Raw genomic sequence first — 22128 nt, 5'->3', positions numbered from 1 at the left:
TTTAATGTGGGGAGCCGGCATGGCCATGGCATACTCAGCCCCAGCACGCCTTATGTGCCATGCCAGCTCAGCCTGGTTTAGTCACCCTGAGTCAGGGGGTGAAAGGATTGAGAAAAGACAGACAAGAGAATGAAAGCTGGGTCTCGGTGGGACACTGCTCCCTAATGAGGAGACAGCACCAACACCCATAAGCCGTGTCTTTATTTTATAGCAGATGCCACGAGGCAAAGTAGGGGCGTGATCACATTGTTTACAGCATTCTCGTGAGTTTCATCCCCACTCAACTACATGCACCAGAACTCTATCACAGGGCACGTGGGGCCATGTGTTCGGACCATGGGTTCAAGCTTACAACCACAGCTGTTGGCTATGATTGTGCTGGGAGGGCCCTGCCCTTCCAGCTGGGACTTGCAGGTGGCAATGAGAAGACCCTGTCCTTTCATTAGTCCGAGGCTTGAACCTGGCCAAAACACTGTAGCTGCGCCCCATACTTTAATATACAAATACTTAGAGAAGGGGTCCTCAAACTATGGCCCGCGGGCCACATGCAAATACAAATATTGTATTTGTTCCCGTTTTGTTTTTTTACTTCAAAATAAGATATGTGCAGTGTGCATAGGAATTTGTTCATAGTTTTTTTTAAAACTATAGTCCGGCCCTCCAACGGTCTGAGGGACAGTGAACTGGCCCCCTGTTTAGAAAGTTTGAGGACCCCTGACTTAGAGAATAGAAATACTCTTTGAGATGGAGAGTCTAGCAGGTAGCAGCTATTACAGAACTGACTGAGTGCTTACCTGAAGGTCTGATGGAGTTTCCGGATTTTTTGTTAATTCTTTTAGGTCATTCACTTTAGCATGAAGGTCTTCCAGTTTCAATGCGTTGTTTCTAACTTCACACTGTCAAGCATAAGACAAAGGGGAAAAGCATGACTAATCCAAACATTCACATGATATATCTGGCATTTAATAATTTCAAGAGTTTACTGTCAAAATGCCCCAACATTAAGCTAGGGTAAAAAAAAATTCTTTTTCATTTTTTGATCATTGTCATTAGTTAGGAATATGGAAAAATGTCACCATTTACTTGCACTTGGGATGTGAGGGAGTGTGCGGAACTTTCTTCCCACTCTCTCTTATTGGGGAAGAAAAATGATCCTGGAAAAAATTAAACACTAACCAAAAGTCTTGAGTCAGTGGGGAATTTTAACAACTAACTGCCATTTATTCATTAGCATTGATATCACTGGTTACCATGGCAACATTAAACTCTTGAGGAAGCACTGCCAAGCCAGTACACATTGGAAGCGCCTAATAACAGCTGGCTATCTGTAACACATAAGAAACCTTTCAAATAAACATTTAAACGATGTGAAAACAGAAATCAGGTTAATTAGAAGATTGATGTCTATTATTGTTTTGTTTGTTTTTTGTTGTTGGTTGTTTTGTTTTTTGTTTTTTTTTTGCACCAACACTAACATAAAAAGGAAGAAAGAATAAATAACCAAAGAATTGTTACTGAACAAATTAGACAGTTATAAACATCATTAGTCATCGGGACCCACAAAAGGATAGTTAAATATCGTGCTTTGGTGCTTTGTGGACACTAACAAACCTCCCGGTGCCTTCAATCCAGAAGGTAATTTACTTACCCAGTAAGAAGTGATGAACTATCTGCCAGGCCCACTGGCCTTTTCCAGAAACCGGCTGGACAATGAAGGCATCACACCCACACGCCCACCTCATTTCCTGCTCTGCAGCAGCATGACATTCTCAGGCACGGAGCTGAGTCCAGCTCTCTGAGCTTATGAGCTGGTGTGCCACAGTCAGCTACAGAAAAGCCATCTCTGTGAGTGACTGCACTGGACCTATGAACATAGGGCTGATGCCCGCTGGCTCCCTGAACCCCAGAGGTCAGGGGTGGGAGTAGACTGTATGTGGGTTTAACGAATGGCTCTCCAAGAGAAGGCCCTGATTTGTAGCCTCACCACCATTTAGAGTTACAACATGAGTCACACACATGGTGCTGGAGGAGCTCCACCGCAGTGCACCATTCTGCAATATTTCCACCACAAAGACAGAGCGAATGTCAGCTCAAGATCCCAGGCAGCAGTCATAGGGGAATAATAGCCAGAGTGTTCATTACCTTCATGTTAAAATAGATTTAATTTAATTGTAATTTACTTACATTGAAATTTTTAAAAATATATTTTTATTAATTTCAGAGGAAGGAAGAGGGAGAGATAGAAACATTAATGATGAGAGAGAATCATTGATCGGCTGCCTCTGCACACCCTCGACTAGGGGCCGAGCCCGCAACGAGTCATGTGCCCTGACTGGGAATGGAACTGTGACCTCCTGGTTCATAGGTTGATGCCCAACAACTGAGCCATGCTGGCCGGGCACAATTACATTTTTAATAATGGTTGTGATTAACACTGGCTCGCAAGATTTTTGAAAATACAATAATTGACTTTTGCAAGCAGGTACAAGCCTTATTCCAGCACATGCCACATACAGTTTGAGCTGTAATGGTCATTTAACATCAAAGATAACTAAAGGGACTGTGGTGCCCTTCCCTGACTGTACTTTTAGTCTAAATACTCTCCTCTACTTCTGTTTGCCCTTAGGAATAGGAATAAACTCTCGAATGTTCTTTGGGTCAAACCCAGCTGAATAATTTAGGTAGGTAATACAGATGATTTTACTATATATTTTGTCAGACTCTAGTAATTTATTCACACATCTGTCATACTCCACATCTATACCAGGCACAGTGCTGGGCACCCAAGCATACAATGGTCAATAGTCCCTCCCTCACCAAGAGTACAGTCACTTGTGTGCTTTGTGAAACAAGTTATCTCTTGTCACTCTATTTCCCTTCCCTTGCTTCAGTTTTCACCATAGCCCTATTACTGATTGTCATTGTGCATATCATATATACTGTAATGTAAATAATGTAAATACCATGAGGGTAAAGACTTGGTGTGTTTCACTATTATATTTCCAGCCTGAAAACTGCCTGACATATTTTAGGTGCTCATTAAGAATGTGATGAGTGAATGAATAAGTGAATGTGAAAAATGGGGATAAAAGGAGGTTAAAATAAATTAGTGACTGGAACTTTATTTTTTTTAAATATATTTTTTTATTGATTTTTTACAGAGAGGAAGGGAGAGGGATAGAGAGTTAGAAACATCGATCAGCTTCCTCCTGCACACTCCCCACTGGGGATGTGCCCGAAACCAAGGTACATACCCTTGACCAGAATCGAACCCGGGACCCTTCAGGCCGCAGGCCGACGCTCTATCCACTGAGCCGGTTAGGACCTCAGTAGACATTTCATTTGAATGGAGAAAAAATAGATACTAAATATTACTGAATGACAATCACTTTCAATTTGGTTTTTCAGTAAGAAGATGCCATATTCCCAGATGAATGAAAAAATTGTAGGTTTACTTTCAAATAAATAGCAAAAGATAGTTAAGATTGTTTATTATACTCCTGTGTGTCTCAAAGAGCAGCATGGCTCAGTGGTTGGTTGAGCATCGACCTGTGAATCAGGAGGTCACGGTTCGATTCTGGTCGGGGCAGGTGTCCGGGTTGTGGGCTCTATCCCTGGTTGGGGCATGTGGGAGGTGGCTGATCAGTGATTCTCTCTAATCATTGATATTTCTATCTCTCTCTCCCTCTCCCTTCCTCTCTGAAATCAATAAAGATATTTTTTTAAAAAAAGAATGAACTTTTAAAAAAGGACACCAATATTTTCGTATTCTGGCCAATGCTACATCACCAACTCCCATGTGAAGGTGTAGCTCACTTACCTCAAACTCCTTCAGGAACTCCTCTGTTCTGAGGCTGTTGTTCAGGTTGCTGATGCTCTCGGTCAGCTGAGGGACAGAACTGTTCGACCAGCCTTCGATCTCATCCTTACTTGAGAGAATATCAGCCCAAAGGGACAGGCTTACCCTCAGCCGATCCATGTTTTCCTCGATTCTCTCTGACACCTGGAAGAGAAAATCAAAGTCAAATCATTAACAGTCTGAGGCTTTAAAAAATGCTCTTTGCCCCACCGAAGTACTAAAAATGTCAATCCTTCCTTAATCAAAAAATTGTAATCTGATCAGAAAGCCAAGTTTTACAAAAATTATTGTAAACTGACTAGTGCACTGAACTTAATCTATGTAAATGCTATTATATAAATTGTTTCTGTCACTGGGAGAGTTGGTTGAATTTCTAAAACATTTGACTTTTATTTGTAAATTGGAAAAGTAATCACAACAGGTCTACTGTAATATAACTCACTCTAAGGTTGAATTCTATAAGATAGGGGTCCATATAGGGCAGTATTATATTTATTTTTTAAAGTAATACAATAAGCCCTTTTATTTGTAATGATGATACATAAAAATGGGCATAATTAGGCTTGAACATATTTATAGAATAAGTAAATATATAGAAGATTAACCAATTTTGCATGCTTATAGTATTGTTGCTTAATATTCTTCCCATAATAAGAATATCATTTTAAAAGTGGAAGACTATAAGGTCTTCTGAAGTCCCCAGATTATTTTATTATAGTATGTAAATATCGATGTCTAACTTAAGTAACTTTGCTTAAGTAAGGGAACCCACTATAGGTTTAAATTCTGAGCCTAGATATTGATAATAGAGGTCAACAGAATCACTGGATTTTTGGAGCTGGAAAACAGTGTAAAATATGCATGAATTGAGAGATAGAGTTCCAGAAGGATCAAGTGACCTGTCCTATGGTCACATAGCCAGTAAATGACAGAGCAGGAACTACAACCCAAGGATATAAACTACAAGGCCAATGTTTTTCAATGCTACAGCGTCTTCTTACTAAATTATTATACATTTTGGTTAATAGTCTGTAGGCTGTTTATACATTATTCTTTTATTTTTATTCATAATTCCAGAGTCTTGAAAAGGCAGATTATAAATTTGTTACGTTTGAAGCTGTCAAGAAAAATTCTAGAAAATTTGCCAATAAGTTTTAACAAAATAGAGCAAATAGTTTTTTTTTACTATTTCTAAAATTTATGTGAACACTACTTTCCTTTAGAATATTATATTTGCATTTAGCATTAAAAGTTAAAAATGGAATTTACATCTCTCAATAATCCTTTGCCCCAAAATGAGATTCAGAAATGTGAATATTTAAACTATTCATGGAACCCAAGGTGATGAGCTTACATCCAGCCATCTGTCCATAGTGCTCTCCATGTCTGTTTTCACCAAGATGAAATCACTACTGTGAATTTTTTTCAGCTCAGATAACAACTGCTTTCCTTTACTGGTAAAGTCATCCAATTCTTTCTGCTCCTTACACATTTCATTCCTGGCAGTTTCATGCTGTGAACATAAATGTTTCCTTAATTAATAAAATCATCAATGCTAAGAGTTTAAAACCATTTGTCTCCAAGAAATTTAATTATTGGATGACCTGATGCAGAAACCAAGGATATTAATAAACTGTACAAATATATACTAATTTTCTTGAATTGCTAGAATCCTAGGATATCAGAACTCTTAAAAAAAGTTGAGCTTGTTAGCATGAATTATCTACATCTAACTGCACTGACAAGATTTGTATAGCGAATACATTGTGAGTAAAAAAAAAAATAGGTGTAATAAAGTGTTCTACTAAAATAAATACATTTTGAATTACTACCTTGGATAAGGCCCATTTAAGATCCTCCTCATCCTTTATAGTAGTTCTGGTTGCAATCACACTGCTGGCATGTTCTAGAACTTTAGATACAGCTGACTTCAAGTTCTGATAATCTCTCATTAAGTCAATAAGCCCACAGCATTGGCCCTGGCTGCAATGATAAAAGAAAAGACATCATTTATTGTCAGGTATCAGGAAAGGGAAGAGTCCTCTATGGTTGGACCTGATGTAGACACACATATTAATAGATGAAAGAGAGAGCCCTGTCTATACCTACCAAAGTCAAAAGAGTGCTGGTCGGTCTTACTTAACTCTAATGTCCCAAATATCCTCATGAATGAAGAATGCACACAGCCATTCAAATAAAATCTGTGACTTCAATAATAAGCAAAGATGCAATATATGTTCTGGATAACTCAAACTTATGTAGGTATATTATTATTTTTTTAATGCATATAGATACCCAATTGTTTCAGGACTATTCACTGAAAAGACTATTATTCTTTCTTCATCAAATTGCCTTTTTAAAAAATCAATTGAGCATATCTGAATATATTTAAAAGAGTGAATATTACTATATGTTATTCATACCTCAGTTACAAACAACTATAACAAAACAGAATAAAAAGGAAATCAGGAGGTTAAGACTCTCATGGTCGCACTTAGTAACTTGACAACTGCGTTTAAGCATTGCATTTCTCATGTAATTGTTATCTCAGAGCAGCCTCCTTAGTCAAGTTCTGTAGGACTAAATTCTTATCGTTACCAAAAGACACAGAATACTACAGATGGCAAAAGATATTCAATGCTTGATCACACCCATGCAAATCACCAGGCATGGCCCAATGTCACAGAATAGGGAGAAGTTAAAAAGCAAAAACTGAGAAGTTTCTGACTTACTTTTCATGAATTAGTTTTTTGGTATCATCCCAAGTGACCTCTAAGCGATTTATCTCTGTATCAACTTTAGGTGCAAAGGCTACATCTTTCTGAGCAATTTGCTTAGCTTTGTCTTTCAACCAACATAGCTCATGCTCATGAGAATTCAGTTCATCTTCTAACTGATTGAAGACTCTCAACCTGTGAATTAAAGTGTGGTTTTACCAAAGGTAGCAAACCAATATTTCCTCTCCGTAAAGCACACATACTGAGAGCTAGAAAACTAGTAACAGAGCAATCAAATGGATGGCTGTCAACTGATAAAGATGCTTTTACAGTTAACTTTGTATACTTTAGAGTGTACCCAGAAAACATTTAAAGTCAGTTTCACTATTCACCTTCAAACTTCTAAGTTTGTATTCTCTTTCTAATATCCTTTGATGGTACAAGACTTTTAAAACTAGTGCTGACCTTGTAGGCAAAGGAGGTGAGTTCTTATTGCAAGGTATTGATATAGAATTATTTTGTGCCATGAGGTCTAATTCATGTAAAATAATATTTAAGAATCATAGTTGTTTCATAAAATAAAAATAGTTTGACCGAGCCATTCTCTCTCTCTCTCTCTCTGTATATATATATATATATATATATATATATATATATATGACTTGTCCTTCCCAAGTCTTATTCCCTTTTGTAAGTTTATTGTTTTATATATATATATATATATATATATATATATATATATATATATATATGGCCTGGTGCATGAAATCCATGCACTGGGCGCGGGGGGTGGGGTGGGGTGGGGGGGTGGGCGCGGGGAGCTCAGCCCAGCCTGTGCCCTCTCACAGTCTGGGACCTTTTGGGGGATGTCCACCTGCCGGCTTAGGCCCCCTCCAGAGCAGGCCTAAGCCGGCAGTCGGACATCCCTCTCACAGTCTGGGACCCCTCACTCCTTACCGCCTGCCTGCTTGCTGCTCCTTAGCACTGCCACTGAGGAGGGAGAGGCTCCTGCCACCACTGCTGCACTTGCCACTTGCCAGCCATGAGCCCGGCTTCTGGCTGAGTGGCACTCCCCCATGGGAACACATTGACCACCAGGGGGCAGCTCCCACATTGAGCGTCTGCCCCCTGGTGGTCAGTGGGCATCATAGTGCCAGTTGTTCTGGTCATTCCATTGTAATGGTCACTTAGGCTTTTATTATATAGATTGTTATATATATATATATATATGTATATATATATATATATATATATATATATAACCTAAATTACATTGCGTTATTGAAGGTTATCATGAGAAAATGTTTATCATTGATGTTTCTTTTTTTTTTTTTATTAAATATATTTTATTGATTTTTTACAGAGAGGAAGGGAGAGAGATAGATAGTTAGAAACATCGATGGGAGAGAAACATCGACCAGCTGCCTCCTGCACATCTCCCACGGGGGATGTGCCCGCAACCCAGGTACATGCCCTTGACCGGAATCGAACCCGGGACCTTTCAGTCTGCAGGCCGACGCTCTATCCACTGAACCAAACCGGTTTTGGCTATCATTGATGTTTCTATCTTCCTCTCCCTCTCCCTTCCTCTCTGAAATAAATAAAAATATATTTTTAAAAAAATAGTGGTTAGGAGAACCATTCCACCAAGCTGATTGGCTTTATTTTTAGTGAATAAATACAAATATTCAATGGCAGTTTATCATCTTACCAAGCTCCACAGGTATAATCTCATTTCCTCCTATGAGAAGACTATCTCACCCCCTTTTTTGTCCACATGCCCTGTCACTCAATCTCAACGAACGAGTTTGCTCCATCTTTTCTGAGAACTAGCAGCCACCAGGGAAGAATTCCTTCAGATTTAGCACCAGAACTACAAGTCTACTTGCATTCCTCCCTTCCTCCTCTGCGTTCATTCTTGTTACAGAACAGGAGTCCCTTCCATCAGTTAAAATACACAGATTGATCTACATACTCTGTTGTAAATAAGATCTCAGAGTGACTTACACAAGGCCCTTAGGAAAATCCTCAACGAACCCAAATAAATTTTAGGAGCTGAAGTGTCAAATTAGTCATTAATTTTATTCTAAAAATATAAAAAGAGACGTTGCTAAGCATGGTACTATCAAAGTTTTGCACAAGAGTTAATCCTAGGACAAATAAAAAGTAGCTGAGACCACGGCTTCGGCAGTCTCCTCCCACCTCTGTTGGAGCGCTTGGCGGGTGGGTTCTTTCAGACGCTCTTTGTCAGCCCTCTCTTCGATGTCCTCGATGCTTTTCAGCAACTCCTCTTTCTGGTCGTGGAATGCTTTCTTCAAAGCTGCCAGGGCGTCTGCCTCACTCTGCTTGGTTCCCAGAAGGTTCTGGATCCTCTCTAACTCCAAGCAGAGGTGATCAGCTGAGGTTCTGCAGGAAGTCCTTTGCCCAGAGCTTCCACATTTAAGATGGTATTGGGCTTTGGTGAGAATGCCGTCCAGACCGATGGCCGTAGATTCTAACATCTTCACGTCTTGAATAGCATCATGCAGGTCCTTTTCTAATAAGTCAGTCTGCTTCTTATTTATACTGTTGGTTGCTTCCACCGTCTGCCTCAGCCGGTGGAGCGCCTCTGACAGAGAGGTGTGGCTCTGCAGGAACCCAGCCAACTGGGCCAGGGCCAGCTGCCGCCTCTCCACCACCTGGCCGGCCTCCTCGAACAGCTGGAAGCAGTCCTCTGCTTTGCCCTGCAGGACGTGAAGGTCCTCGGCTCCACCCAGAGCACCCAGCTTTGCGAGGTGCCCCTGCAGACTTTGCAGTTCCCCCCTTTTGCTTTCGACTTCTGCTGCGTGGTCCTGGAAGGGAAGAGAGAGTCACCGGTTCCTCAGGGACACTGTGGTTTTTGACACAGACATGCTACAGAATTGGTGATGTCAAGATACACAGTGCAATATACAATCTTGTAGCACAGAAACCCACACCGGAAACCTATAGGTTCATGTTGACCAATGTCACCCAATCAAGTTAATGAATAAAAATTTAAAAAGTTACATTTTAAATGCAATGCATGGTATAGTATTTAAAGGTCACCCACAATGAAACTTTTAGAAAAATTCTTTTCTCATCGATGTATTTCATATAAAACACAACTCTGATTTGGAACTAATGTAGTCCATGAAAAAGAATTCCTTTGTGGATAGAAATAGTTAACCTATATGCTCCTATTAACCAATGTCACCCCAATAAATTATTAAAAAGTATATATGCATATGTATAAAATTTGAAAGATTTTAAAAGATATATGTATATATAGTTAAAAGGTATAGTTACAGTATATACAGTTAAAAGAAGCTGAAAATTTATAAGGTTTTAAAAGATATGTTATATGTACACATATATACACACATACATATACATATACATACAATCCAGCTAATTCTAACATAGTGAAGGAGTGTGGAAATAGACAGACGTGAGCCTCTTTTCAGAGGTGTGAATAAAGCAGATGAAACTGCACAAGTTTTAGCTGCCTTCTCTCTAAGGAAATGTAGATGAACTGGCCAAGGCTGTTGTATAGAAAACTTGACCAGCTCACAATATATCATGGTTAAAACCCATCAGAGGGTTGCTAACACTCTCAGCATGGTTTCCACAAAAGAGAAATAATCACCTGTCTTAATCGTGACCAGAATGGCCCTAATAGTTTCCTCAGCTGAACTACTAAACTTTAGAGGCTTCTTTGAGCATTTACTTTAGAAAACTTACAAATTCATTCTCTGTCCCTTTGAGATGTAAATCTTTTTAAAACCTCCTGGACAGTTTTACTACTGAAGACTAACTTTCTCAAACACCTGGGAGTCATCCCCCTGAAATGTACTCATCGAGGAAGATGGCGCCCTAGCTCCTGTCTTTAGAGGGTGGGAGCCTAACTTTGGTGAGCATCTTGCTCCAAATTGTAAAACCATCTGTGGTCATGAAGAAAGGAGAACATGCTTTCCCGTTGGGTAAACCCAACTGGCAAGCCCAGCATAGAGGGAACACTCAATAGACATTAAATGTATTATCAGTAAATATTGTTATAAGCTTATCATGTAGCTTACCCTAACTATTCCAATACTTGATGACCAATATCTGATTTTTAATTTTTTAAAAAAAATATCAGGCTACATATTATACATAATTTAGAAATAAGAAAACTAAATTTTAAATAACTTTCAAGCTGAATAGTAATTCAGAAAAACCATATTGTGAAAGCATTGGGATTCAGTATTAGTTTTTAGCATTGGACCAAAACAAAACTGAGAAGCTTACAAATGAACATTCTCATCACTTTATCCTAGAAATCACTCGCTTCCATTGTGAAAAAAAGGTATTTTATCTGAAGTGGTTTTATCTGCTTAAGTTATCTGCATCACACATTGTGAGAACATTTATGGAGAAATACAATGTTAAATCGCTGGCAAGTGTTTTTATAAATTCACTTCCCTTTAGAATGGAAGAGCTCTCTGTGATGAACAAATGTTTCTTCCCTCTTAAAGGAATGCACTTTACCTTGTGCCGGGTTACAGCTGCCTGATGGTCCATTAAGCTGATCTCAGACGTGGCTTGTAATTCACCAAGAAACTGCTTAATCCAGACAGAGAAGGAAAGCAGCAATTCATCAAACTGCTGGTGCTCAGCAACCACAGACTGCAGGAAGTGAAGCCTAGGCAGAGGGCGGTGCGAAAGGTGAAGTGTCTTAGGGGTGCGTATATCTTGGCTAATACATGTTTTCGAGTTTTTCAGGTTTATACCCAGGAGAGGGATTGCTGGGTTGTACAGTAACTCTATTCTCTTACTAATCAATGTCACCCCAATAAAGTTAAAATCAATCAATCAATCAATAATAAAAGTTCAAATGCCCCGCAGTGGAACGGAAGAGTTGGTATGTTTTTGGAATCAGCTTAATCACTGGCAAAACTAATGTGGTCCAACAGGGACAAACCAGAACTCTTAATGCTTTCTACTTCTCCAACCCCGTTTCTCTTACAATTTGCTGCGTATCAGTTACTGTCGGTGCTGCCCACCCAGATGGTCCTCCATTTCTTCACCACCACACCTGCTCCATGCATGTCTGGGCACCCATCATAGCATGCTGGGCTCTCCTCTCCACCTTCACGCCCTGGTCTGCATTGCCTCATCCCTGGCCTGGCCTCCAACAGCCTCCTAAGCCGGCCTCCTTCCTGCCACCACCGTGGCCTCACTATAATCCACTCTCTAGAGAGCAGCCAGGAACGATTTCCCTGTCAGAGGAACACCCTCTGCCAAGCCTAAACCTGGGCAATTTCCTGGGTACACAGGAAAGCGAAATGCCACGGCTCCTTACTGTGGTCTACGAAGGGTCCCTCATCATCGACTTCTCTGATCTCATCTGATCCAGGGCCGCCCACACCGCCACTGCCCTCCGCTTCCCCAACATCCCAGCTCATTGCTGCCTTAGGGCCCTTGCCCTTTCTGCCCCCTCTGCCCCTGTGATTTGCCCACGAAGCACCATGAGTCTGCCTCCTGCACAGTGTTCAGATCTGCATTAGACATCATGTACCTGGGGAGGCTGTGCCGGACCTACGGTCCCCACCATGTTACCCTGTGTTGTTGTCTTCACATTACTTACCAACTGAAACAGCGTCATTCACTCATTTGTTTAATTATATATTGATCCTCCCCTCAGCCAGAGACAGGACTCTGCCTGCCTTGCTTACTACTATATCCCCAGGACTTAGAAAGGGGTGTGGGATATGGTCAGGGATCAACCATTGCTTGTGCAATAAATGAACCAGGTTGACTAATAATAGGTGAGTGGATGCCTTTGCTTAGACATATCATGAGAAACAAAATTTTAATTACCATTTTTCTCCTGTACACAAATAGCTTAAACAATAAGTAATACAAACATGAGCAAACCTACTCTCTTTACTATAATTCAACTAGTTTGATCATTTTCCCTGATTGTGAGACTAAAATTTTGAAATGAGGTTCATCAGAAATGCCAATATTTGAGGGATTTGATTTTTAAAATGGCAAGTAAAATGGTTTTCTACCCTCCTATAATTATCCTGTGAATAGCTGGGTTAAATAAAAGTAAACAAAATTATCCTTTCTTAGTTTATAGGCTCACCATTTTAAAAAATGCACACTATTAGAATGTTTTATAAAACCCCAACCTTTTGCTAAGTATCTGTGGCAAAACTCTCCATCTCTCATCCAACTGCTCCAAATGTAGTTTCATCATTTTCACATCATCTTTGGAGGCCACTGAGAACAGTGATTCCTTCAGTTGCACAAGGTTGCTGTAGTTGGAGGCCTGGGATACAACTTCACTTTGCAGTGCCTGCCGAACACAGAATATGTTACAGATCTCTTTCCAACATGATTGACAAGGAAGGACCACATGACACAGGAGGTTGTTATCCAAAGGCTCTGCATTCATGCAAAATGGAGGCTAAACTATGGGGACTAAACTATAGAAAGTTTTATTCCTTAATTGAGAAAGGAACCCATTTCATCTCTAAACGAACATTTAAAAGGCTACTGAAACTTGAATTTGTTTTCCAGGGTCTGAGTTACATTGTTAGGCACATTTAGATGCTGTAGAATTTCTTTCAGGATGAAGAAACTGAGCAAGGAAAGAGAATCAAAGGAGAACTGTTGCTGAAGAGAAAATGCATACCTAACAATAACAGAGATGCGATTCTAGGTAACAGGGATGTGGGCTCCCTCTGTTTAGAGACAATATTGGGCCAAATTGGGGAGCTTAAGTGCTCTTCATTTTACTTTCATGCAGCCAAACCATTTGTTTTTTATATTTCATCGGGCAATAAATCTCTTAGGTCTGTGAGGGATGCATAAAGTTGTAGTTCCCACCTAATAAGAGATAAACACGCACATAGATAACTAACAACATAGCATGGTATTAATGGGGATGATAGATATAGCTGGCACATGGTAGGTGCTTGTCAAAATGCTTTATCCTCCTCTGTATAGTAACATCATCAAATCGGCCATCGCCAAGTTCACCAACACTTTGTCTTTCAGGTGTGGGTGGTTCCTTGTGGGATCACAAAACCAAAGCAAGAAGTTAAGTTGGCTGGAGGGCTTGCGTTTGCTCCCGTTTTACAATGCAGCCACCACAAGGAGCGTGTCGTTTCCCCCACACTTCCTGGAGCTTGCCTGTGTCAATTGAAGTTCGCTCTCCACTTTGACCCTGTCTGCAGTGACGTCCACTTCCGGGGAGCCGGCTATGGCTTCGCAGCGCTCCAGCCAGGTCAGAAAGGTCGACAGCTCTTTCTCCAGCCTAAAGAGAGCAGAGATAGGAAGCAAATGCATCCAAAATTATCATATTAGAAAGCGAGGCCTTTCTGCAGTTGGAGGGTATATGTCTATATCTGTGTAATATGGAAAGATACATGTACATCCTGTCCACTCCCATGTTAAAAACATGACTTGACATGTTTTACGTCTGGGATGATTATTGCCCATCACTTAGAAAACAGTTGGCCCGGAATTTCCTATTTAAGTACGTGTATGGCCCAGAGAGTGTGGCTCAGTGGTTGAGCGTCGTCCCATGCACCAAGAGGTTGCTGCTATGATTCCCCTTCAGAGCACATGCCTGAGTTGCAGGCTCAATCCCCAGTAAGGGGAATGCAAGAGGCAGCTGATGGATGATTCTCTCTCATCGTTGATGTTTCTATCTCTCTCCCTCTCCTTTCCTCCCGCTCTAAAATGAATATAAACATATTATTTTTATAAAGAGTGGCTATTGAAACCCAGGTGGCAACTGGAGAAGGAAGGCTGCTCACCGCTGCCAGTGGGCCAGCAGGCTCTCCAGCGCCGTCTGTCTCTCCTTCGCCCGACTCAGCAGCTCCTGGTATCTCTGCTGCAGGGCCGCGGCCTCCTGGACGGAGCAGCCTCTGCTCACGACCTTCTGGGCACCAGCAGAGAGAGCAGCCAAGGCACTGCTCAGGGACTCCAGGGCCTGGCAGAGATCCTGGGGAGGGGACAGGAGGAGGGCAGTGAAAACAGACAGAAACAAGGCCACTATTTTCCTCTGAGACCCATTCCCACCAAAACTGTCCCCTCAGTCATAACACACAACAATGGCACTGAAAATTGTCTGACCATGATTTCCAGTGACAGACACAGAGTGAGAGTGAGGAGAGAGCTATTTCATGAATGCAGGAACGAAAATGAAAACGGAGAGACTACTGCCCCAATAAAACTATGCTGCTGTATCTCAGAATAATGTCTACTTTTCCTTAACAAGTCAAATAATTTGTGAAAATTATTATTCATTTTATGTGAAATTTATTTAAAAACTCTATTCCAAATTTTCAAGAGCTGTATATAATATGCAGTAATTTCTATAAAAATATATTGGAAGAGTTCAGCTGACATAGTTGTTATCTTTCACGAATATGGTTATCTATAATAAAAGTGTAATATTCTAATTAGACCAGACAGCCGAACGACCTTCCGGATATCATTCCAGGCGTCATTCTGGACAGATTTTTGGATGAATCCACAGTGGTGGGGGCCAAGGCAGAGGCAGTTAGGGGCTATCAGCAGGCAGGCGAGTAGTTACGGGCGATCAGGCAGGCAGGCAGAGGCAGTTAGGGGCGATCAAGCAGGCAGGTGAGTGGTTAGGGGTGATCAGGAAGGCAGATGAGCGGTTAGGGGTGATCAGGCAGGCAGGCAGAGTGGTTAGGGGTGATCAGACAGGCAGGCAGAGGGGTTAGGGGCGATCAGGCAGGCAGAGGCAGTTAGGGGCGATCAGGCAGGAAGGTGAGCAGTTAGGGGCATCAGGCAGGCAGGCAGAGTGGTTACGGGTGATCAGGCAGACAGGCAGGCAGGCAGAGTGGTTAGAGGTGATTAGGCAGGCAGGCAGGCAGGCCAGCGGTTAGGAGCCAGCGGTCTGAGATTGTGCAGGGATTGGGCCTAAACTGGCAGTTGGACATCCCCTGATGGTCCTGGATTGTGAAAGGGTGCAGACCAGGCTGAGGAACCACCCCCCATGCACGAATTTCGTGCACTGGGCCTAGTTATGATAATAATCATAAGGAGCCTCAGAATGTGGCAGGTACTATGCTATATACATTACATACACCAACTCATTTACTCTCCATCAGACCCTTAAGAGTTATGTTCTTTCACTAGTCCCATTTTATAAATCAGAAAATCAAGACAGGGAAAAATAACTGGCTTCAGAAATCTAAATATTAAGAAAAATAGAATATTATCTTCTCTGGTAATAGACTTAGTTGTCTATTAAAATAATTCCATGAAACTCAATTAACTTAATTTTCCTCATTTTGGGGGTACTTTTTAAAAAATGACATCAGTAACACAAAAACGCATTCTTATTATAAAAATTCCAATGACGTCAGTTCCTCTCCTCTTTCCAGATGTGCCTTTGCCAGTTGTCTGCTTTCTGTCCCTGCAGCCCTTTCCTGCATGTCTTTATGTGTGTGTACCACACATGCACATGTAACAGGGATAACATATGCTTTTTTGTTTATTAATTAATAGATGTTTTGTTTTACGATTTCTTTCTGCCTGATGCTCCTCCTTTGCTCCTTCCCCTGAATTCTGACAGAAGTATCTGCTGTTGCTTCGCAAAACATCTCACAACGGTCACCAGTTCAGGGACCAGACCAAACACGCTAGCCACTGCGAAAAGGTGAGCGGGGACATAGCCTTTGCACATTTGAGTCTAGCGGGTTAAAATCTGAAATCTGCTCTGCACATGTATATTTTTCTGCATACTTAATTTTTATAATGCTGGTAAGAGGTAGCAGGATTTATTAAAGCTATCATATGAGAAAGTTACATGTTCTAATTAAGAGAGAGGAAGACTTTTTTTTCTGGAACAAAGTAGGTATTTTTTAAAATTTAATTTTTTCCATCATCTCTTATCTCCTCCCTGTCTTCCACCACCTGCACCCATCCTCCTCCACCCTGCAATCACCACACTGTTGCCCATGTCCATGGAGAGGGAGAAATATATTTTAAATGGATACTTCTTTAACATACATTTTAATGAAAACTCACTTGCATGCTTATATTTCTTGTGTCATATGAAGTAAATATGCTGGATCTATATCATTCCTCATATAACATAAACATTTAAAAAATTTTAACTCTCATAAAAATGTTTACTATGTTTCCTTTTCAAGCAGGATTTATCAAGTTTCCGAGTTGATAAATAAGCAGAAATGTTGAAGCATACTCTTACCATATGTTCTTGGAGAGCTTTGTATGTTTCTGTAGCTGAAGAACATGTTTTAATTGGATCAGCAAGTTTATCTTCAAATTCAGACACAGACTGCTGGGCCTAAAACATTGGTGAAATATCAAAATAATGGTGGGAAAAACATACATCAAGACGAGAAAGGTTATTGGGGAAGCAGCACGCCTATCATTTTTGGATAACTTTCAATGTGTTGATAAAATACGTTTAAAAAATCTAAAATGAATGTGTCCTATTATTTCAAAGAAATATAAATAAGTCTTAATGCCTATCTGAACACAATGTATAATGACATTTTTTATTCTCTCAAAAAATGAGCCATAAAAATAGTTATAAACTTAAGCATCATGGACAACTTGGTAAATAATTGGCAAATTGTGTTGTTTCCTTATTCCACTATTTCTGGACTTTTTACTGCATTGCCCTATAAATGCAGTGTGAAACAGGTCACTGTAGCATGCATGGGCCAATTCTTACCTTTCTAAGATTCTCTTCAAACTTTTGCTGCTGAGAGACCTGTCCCAGGATTGTTCCTTCCAGACCCTGTGCGTGTTCTCGAAGTTCTTCCCAGTATCTTCTTAGTTGTGTTAACTTGGCCTTGATGCGAGCTGATTCTCCAGTGGTAATAAACTGGGCGAAAGACTGCGCTTCTTCTTCCAGCCCTGTGATGCTGCCGATCTTACTTTCTATTTCCTGAATCGTGACCTAGTATTCAAAACGAGAAAAATGACAACGCAGGCTGAGCAAGCTTGCCTTCCTGAAATGATACAAAGATTGCAGAGAGAAAATGGACATTTCAATGTATTGGGGTTGTCAGAGAGCAGCTATGAACAAACCCCATGTGTTTGCTGACCTCATTTTTGGAGGATAGATAAGCAGATTATGTCTGAAATATACATGGGTGGTTGTGCTCGCTGGATGGAGAATGAAGAGAAATAGCTACTCCTGCCTGCAGTGATGTAAGCAGGGAGATGTCCCTGGAACTCTGAAGGTAGCTGGAATTCCCTGCTTACCCTATGAATCAAGGATTTTAACCAACTGATCAGAGAAGGAGTGTGCTCCAATCACTCACAGGAATGCTAATATTGACATTCGCTTAAATTTCCTAAAATGTAGTTGAATATTTCAAATTTGACCAAACTACAAGCTTATCTGATTCCACTCTGACCTAAACCCAGTCTTTTCACATTTATCATCTATCCTTTATGCCAGTATATTCCATGTCTGGAATCATTAATATCACTTGGCCCCCATCCTCAGTTGGTCTAATGTGGAGCCAAGTCTTTGCAATTCTAACAATTCCTCAGGTGACGCCTCTACTGCTGGCCCTGGGCCCCTCTCTATTGCCACTGCTTTACTCACTAGCTGTGGGCTACAATTTCAGTTGTGGGCATTTTATGTATTAGCCAACACCCGGAAAGTGCTGAAAGCCATCAAGGATGTGTGTGCATATGTGACCGGAAGTGTCTATCAGTCTCTCAAAAACATAGAGGCTTATTTATGTAGAAGAAAATGAAAATTATTTTTCTGAGGAAAAGAGCCAAATCGTTCAATCAAAATAAAGCAAAAAAAAAAAAATCCAGACAACCTGTTTCAAATCATTTAAATGAAAAATACTGTTACCCTAGAAAAAGATAATGTGACTTAAGCTTGAATGAGAAAACATAGAGATAATTTCTGTCTAGATAAGGCAAATCAGAAATAGCTAGTGTGAGTATATGACTTATTTTACTTCCAAAATGCATGGCTGCAATGGCATACTTTGTTGTTTGAGCATAAATGCAATTCCTCCTTTGTTTTACTGTTTATAAATGATATTTTTTTTAGAAAAATTACTCATAGATTTAACAAACATATATTGAGTGTTTCCTAGGTGTCAATAATTGTTGTAGGTGCTTGCAACACCTCAATGAAACAGTTTTAGTTGTAATTTCTTAGTGTAATACTTGTCATCAGCAAACTATATAATCCAGAATGAGAAGACAGAAGATGCACCCAGTATATGTTCTTATCACCTGTAAATTATCAATTAGGAATAAGAAATCAGTTCATTTGGAATAGCATGTAATGAAGACCAAAAGTGGGCTTGCAGATAAATATCTTCATACCTATGCAATGTTATGAATTAGTTTTATCCTGAGGTTGTTTTCAATGGAAAACATGACAAATACAGCCATATTTTTACTATTTCCTATCATTTAATTCTATGTGGAAATAGAACATGAACCTATTAGCCCAGATTCCACACTAAAGTGCATTTCACACTATCTTTGATTATTTCTAGCAAATGATTTTCTTGCTCTTCATATTCATACAATACATTTTTAAATAGTTTCCAAAATGCCACATTGGAATATTAAAATGTATTTCTAGGCTGATGGCATGAAAAGCCACAATTGAATGTTTATATATTTTAAAATAAAATATGTAATTGTTTTGTTTTCTAAAGAGTAACAATGTAATGATGTTTGGTAAAGTTATATATTTCTGAAGTCCAGAAATTAAGGTTAAATAATAGTGAAAAGAGTGAATAGAAAGCATAAGCAAATTAGAATGTGTATGTTAAAATTTCAGAAAGAACAATTTTGAGACAAAACTAAGTGTGTTATTCTTTGTTTTCTCAGAATTTAGCAAAAATGATTAAATGACAACTTTGCAAAAATAGTTTTAAAGAGTAAACATATTCCATGAATATTCCTAATGGCTTAACATCTGTTTTTCCTACTATACCACCCAACAGATAAGCATACTTGTACATACCAGGCTGCACGTAGCCTCGGTTGCATAAGACGTGTGATAAACCAGGATGATCTGCACAGCATGTAAGCCAAGCTAAGCAAGATCGCACCCTCCCACCATGCACATGGCGATGACTTGCTCTGAGTCATAATGTGAAATGTTCCCTCACCTTGGTATTCATTTCACTATATTTAATTGAATGAAATGTCAGAGGGTTTCCCCTTTCCAATAAAATAGGCTGAGATAGAAAAAGAAGTGGCTGAATTTTAAAAATGTGATGTGTAAAAATTGCATATAAAAAAGGAGAAACAGACCCTCAGAATTCATTATATTCAGCCCATCTTTTTCTTAAACTATTTGAATGGAGTGAACAATGATGGTTATTTTAGAGTTGGGGAGCTCAGATATCACAGAGTCTAGTCCATGCTCTGAAAGTCATCATAAATGAAAGAATCAGAGCGATGGGTATGATTGCTTCGTGTAAAGAAAATAATTTCTCCTCCTTGTGGTCTGTGAGGGTAAATATTACTAACTCTTGAACTAGACATTTGGGATAATTCTGTAAGCACAGTTGTAGACGATGAATACAGTTCATGTTGTATAAATGAATCAACAGAGTACTTCAATGGGGTTAATTCAAAATCAAGGAAAAGAATAATGTAACCATAAAATCATTTTAATGGTATTGCACACAATATTAGCTTTGGATGCTTAAGTCAGACAATATTAACACATAATTCCATCTATAAACGGTTGCCCGGTATCAGTCAAGACCTCTTAGCTCAGCAATCTGTGTGAATTTAATTTTAATAGAGTCACATAGCAATGAAAGATTTGTCCTGGGGCCAAAGAGCATTGGATGAAATGCAAGAAAGGAGTTTTTAAAAGCTAGACATGGATTATAAATGCAACGAACGTGTGAGCAGGTCACCTTAATCTGGTTGGTTTGCATGTCCATGGCAGATGGCGAGGTTTCCAAGGCATTGAGTGCTTTTTCTTTCTCAGTTATCCAGACGGACAGGGTCTCAAAATTATTGCCAAAATGTTCCCACTTGTTTTTCACCATTTCCATGGTTTTAATACTAAAATTAACCAAATTAAGTAAATCAAATGCAGTATTTTAATAAAGAACAGCAATACATTTCCCCTTAAATTGCTATGTAAAAAGGTAAGTTAAGACATTTGTGACCATATCAAAGTTGAAACTACGAGGACAGGGAAAAACTGCACATTTGGTCCGACTAGTTGTCAGTTGTCTTCCTATCTCCTCTGAGAATGAGCGTTTAACGAAATAGCTTCTGCACCATGCTATGAATAGAACTGTGCTTCGAACAAAATATTTCGGGGTGCAAGGGGATTGAATACAGGTATCGTCTAAACGGCACGATAAGTATTTGCCAGAACTTATTTAAATAAACTGCCTGCGTACGCAGTGCACACAGTTTGCAGCTGTCTACTTTTGTGGGCACGGTCCTCCTGTCTTAGAGGAGAGGGACCACAGCGATACTTGATGCTCCAGGATCCTTACAAAAGGCATCTTTATGAATCAAGATGGAGCTTATGACTTGAATTCCATGTTGACAGGCAGGAACTGCTCTATCATTGGAGCTAAGTCTTCAATCTATAGTCTATAATAACGTCAGCTATTCTCAGGTGTCTCTACAGTCTTGATTCCAAAATACTTTTATAAATCCTTGTACACGAGCACCCTAAATGCTTTTAGACAACTGGGGCTTTATTTGTAATAAATCTAATGAACACAAATTTAGCTGTAGATTTCCAGTTTGTATTAGCTCTGCATGTGTATCCATGTGGTTATGGCTTTCAGTTTAGAAAAAGAGTAAGAAACTTAGAGTCTATCATCGCACTGGTAAGTCCCTTTGTTAAAAAAAAAAAAAGTGAAAGAATGTTCCTGTTTACCGAAAGGCACTTGAAGACATCAAGAAAAAAATACAATGGCATCATTGATTGTCCAATTAAATAATATTGCAATCTCAAATATGTACCCTGTATGTGCCTAATGTTCTTAGCAGTACAGGAAATGCAAGCTACGTTATATTGCACGTTTCTAAATAAAGATGGATTCAAACGGACATTCCTCATAAAAGTAGATTCCTTCCTAATACACTCCAAGTTTTACTTTTTCCACACCTTGATGAATAGTATTTAATATTTAACATTTTCAAAGTTTAAAGTCATGATAATTTCCTCTAAATATATTATTTAACAACCTTTAAAGTTTAGGCAATGTACAATCTTAATGTCAAAGTGTTAAGAGTATAAAAACAAATTTTACATTTAAAAATCCATCTTAGAAATTATGTCCTATACCTTAAGGATGTGTCAGTGATTTGCCACTAAATAACTTTGAAAATAGGAATGTTCAGCCATATTGTTTTGAGGAACATTGGCCGTATTCTCATGTCTATTCCCTCCCAGGTTTTTGTGTGTACATTTTGTACATAACAGGATACCATAGGCCAAACGATTCTTTCTTTCCTTTTGTAGGTGAATATATATTAAATATTTAAATATAAAGTAGACTTTTAAAATTA

The 22128-nt window shown here is 39.5% G+C and overlaps 1 protein-coding gene across 2 annotated transcripts in view; it reads right to left on the bottom strand.

The window, feature by feature from the left end:
- SYNE1 (spectrin repeat containing nuclear envelope protein 1) overlaps positions 1–22128 on the bottom strand; it is a 384525-nt gene that overhangs the window by 222954 nt on the left and 139443 nt on the right. For both annotated transcript variants that reach the window (XM_070417448.1, XM_070417449.1), the window contains 13 exons: positions 20505–20655; positions 17312–17539; positions 16820–16918; positions 14388–14575; positions 13759–13882; positions 12753–12919; positions 11104–11257; positions 8779–9407; positions 6592–6771; positions 5692–5842; positions 5214–5372; positions 3821–4003; positions 795–896 (listed from right to left, as the gene is read on the bottom strand). In XM_070417448.1, coding sequence (XP_070273549.1) covers positions 795–896; positions 3821–4003; positions 5214–5372; positions 5692–5842; positions 6592–6771; positions 8779–9407; positions 11104–11257; positions 12753–12919; positions 13759–13882; positions 14388–14575; positions 16820–16918; positions 17312–17539; positions 20505–20655 — 2515 coding nt within the window. The remainder of the gene's footprint in view (positions 1–794; positions 897–3820; positions 4004–5213; positions 5373–5691; positions 5843–6591; positions 6772–8778; positions 9408–11103; positions 11258–12752; positions 12920–13758; positions 13883–14387; positions 14576–16819; positions 16919–17311; positions 17540–20504; positions 20656–22128) is intronic.

Source organism: Myotis yumanensis, unplaced genomic scaffold, assembly GCF_028538775.1.
Source record: "Myotis yumanensis isolate MYYU_CA2020_CCGP unplaced genomic scaffold, mMyoYum1.0.hap1 SCAF_6, whole genome shotgun sequence".
Taxonomy (NCBI): domain Eukaryota; kingdom Metazoa; phylum Chordata; class Mammalia; order Chiroptera; family Vespertilionidae; genus Myotis; species Myotis yumanensis.
The sequence above is the reverse complement of the archived record's forward strand: the minus strand, read 5'-3'. Positions and strand labels throughout refer to the sequence as shown.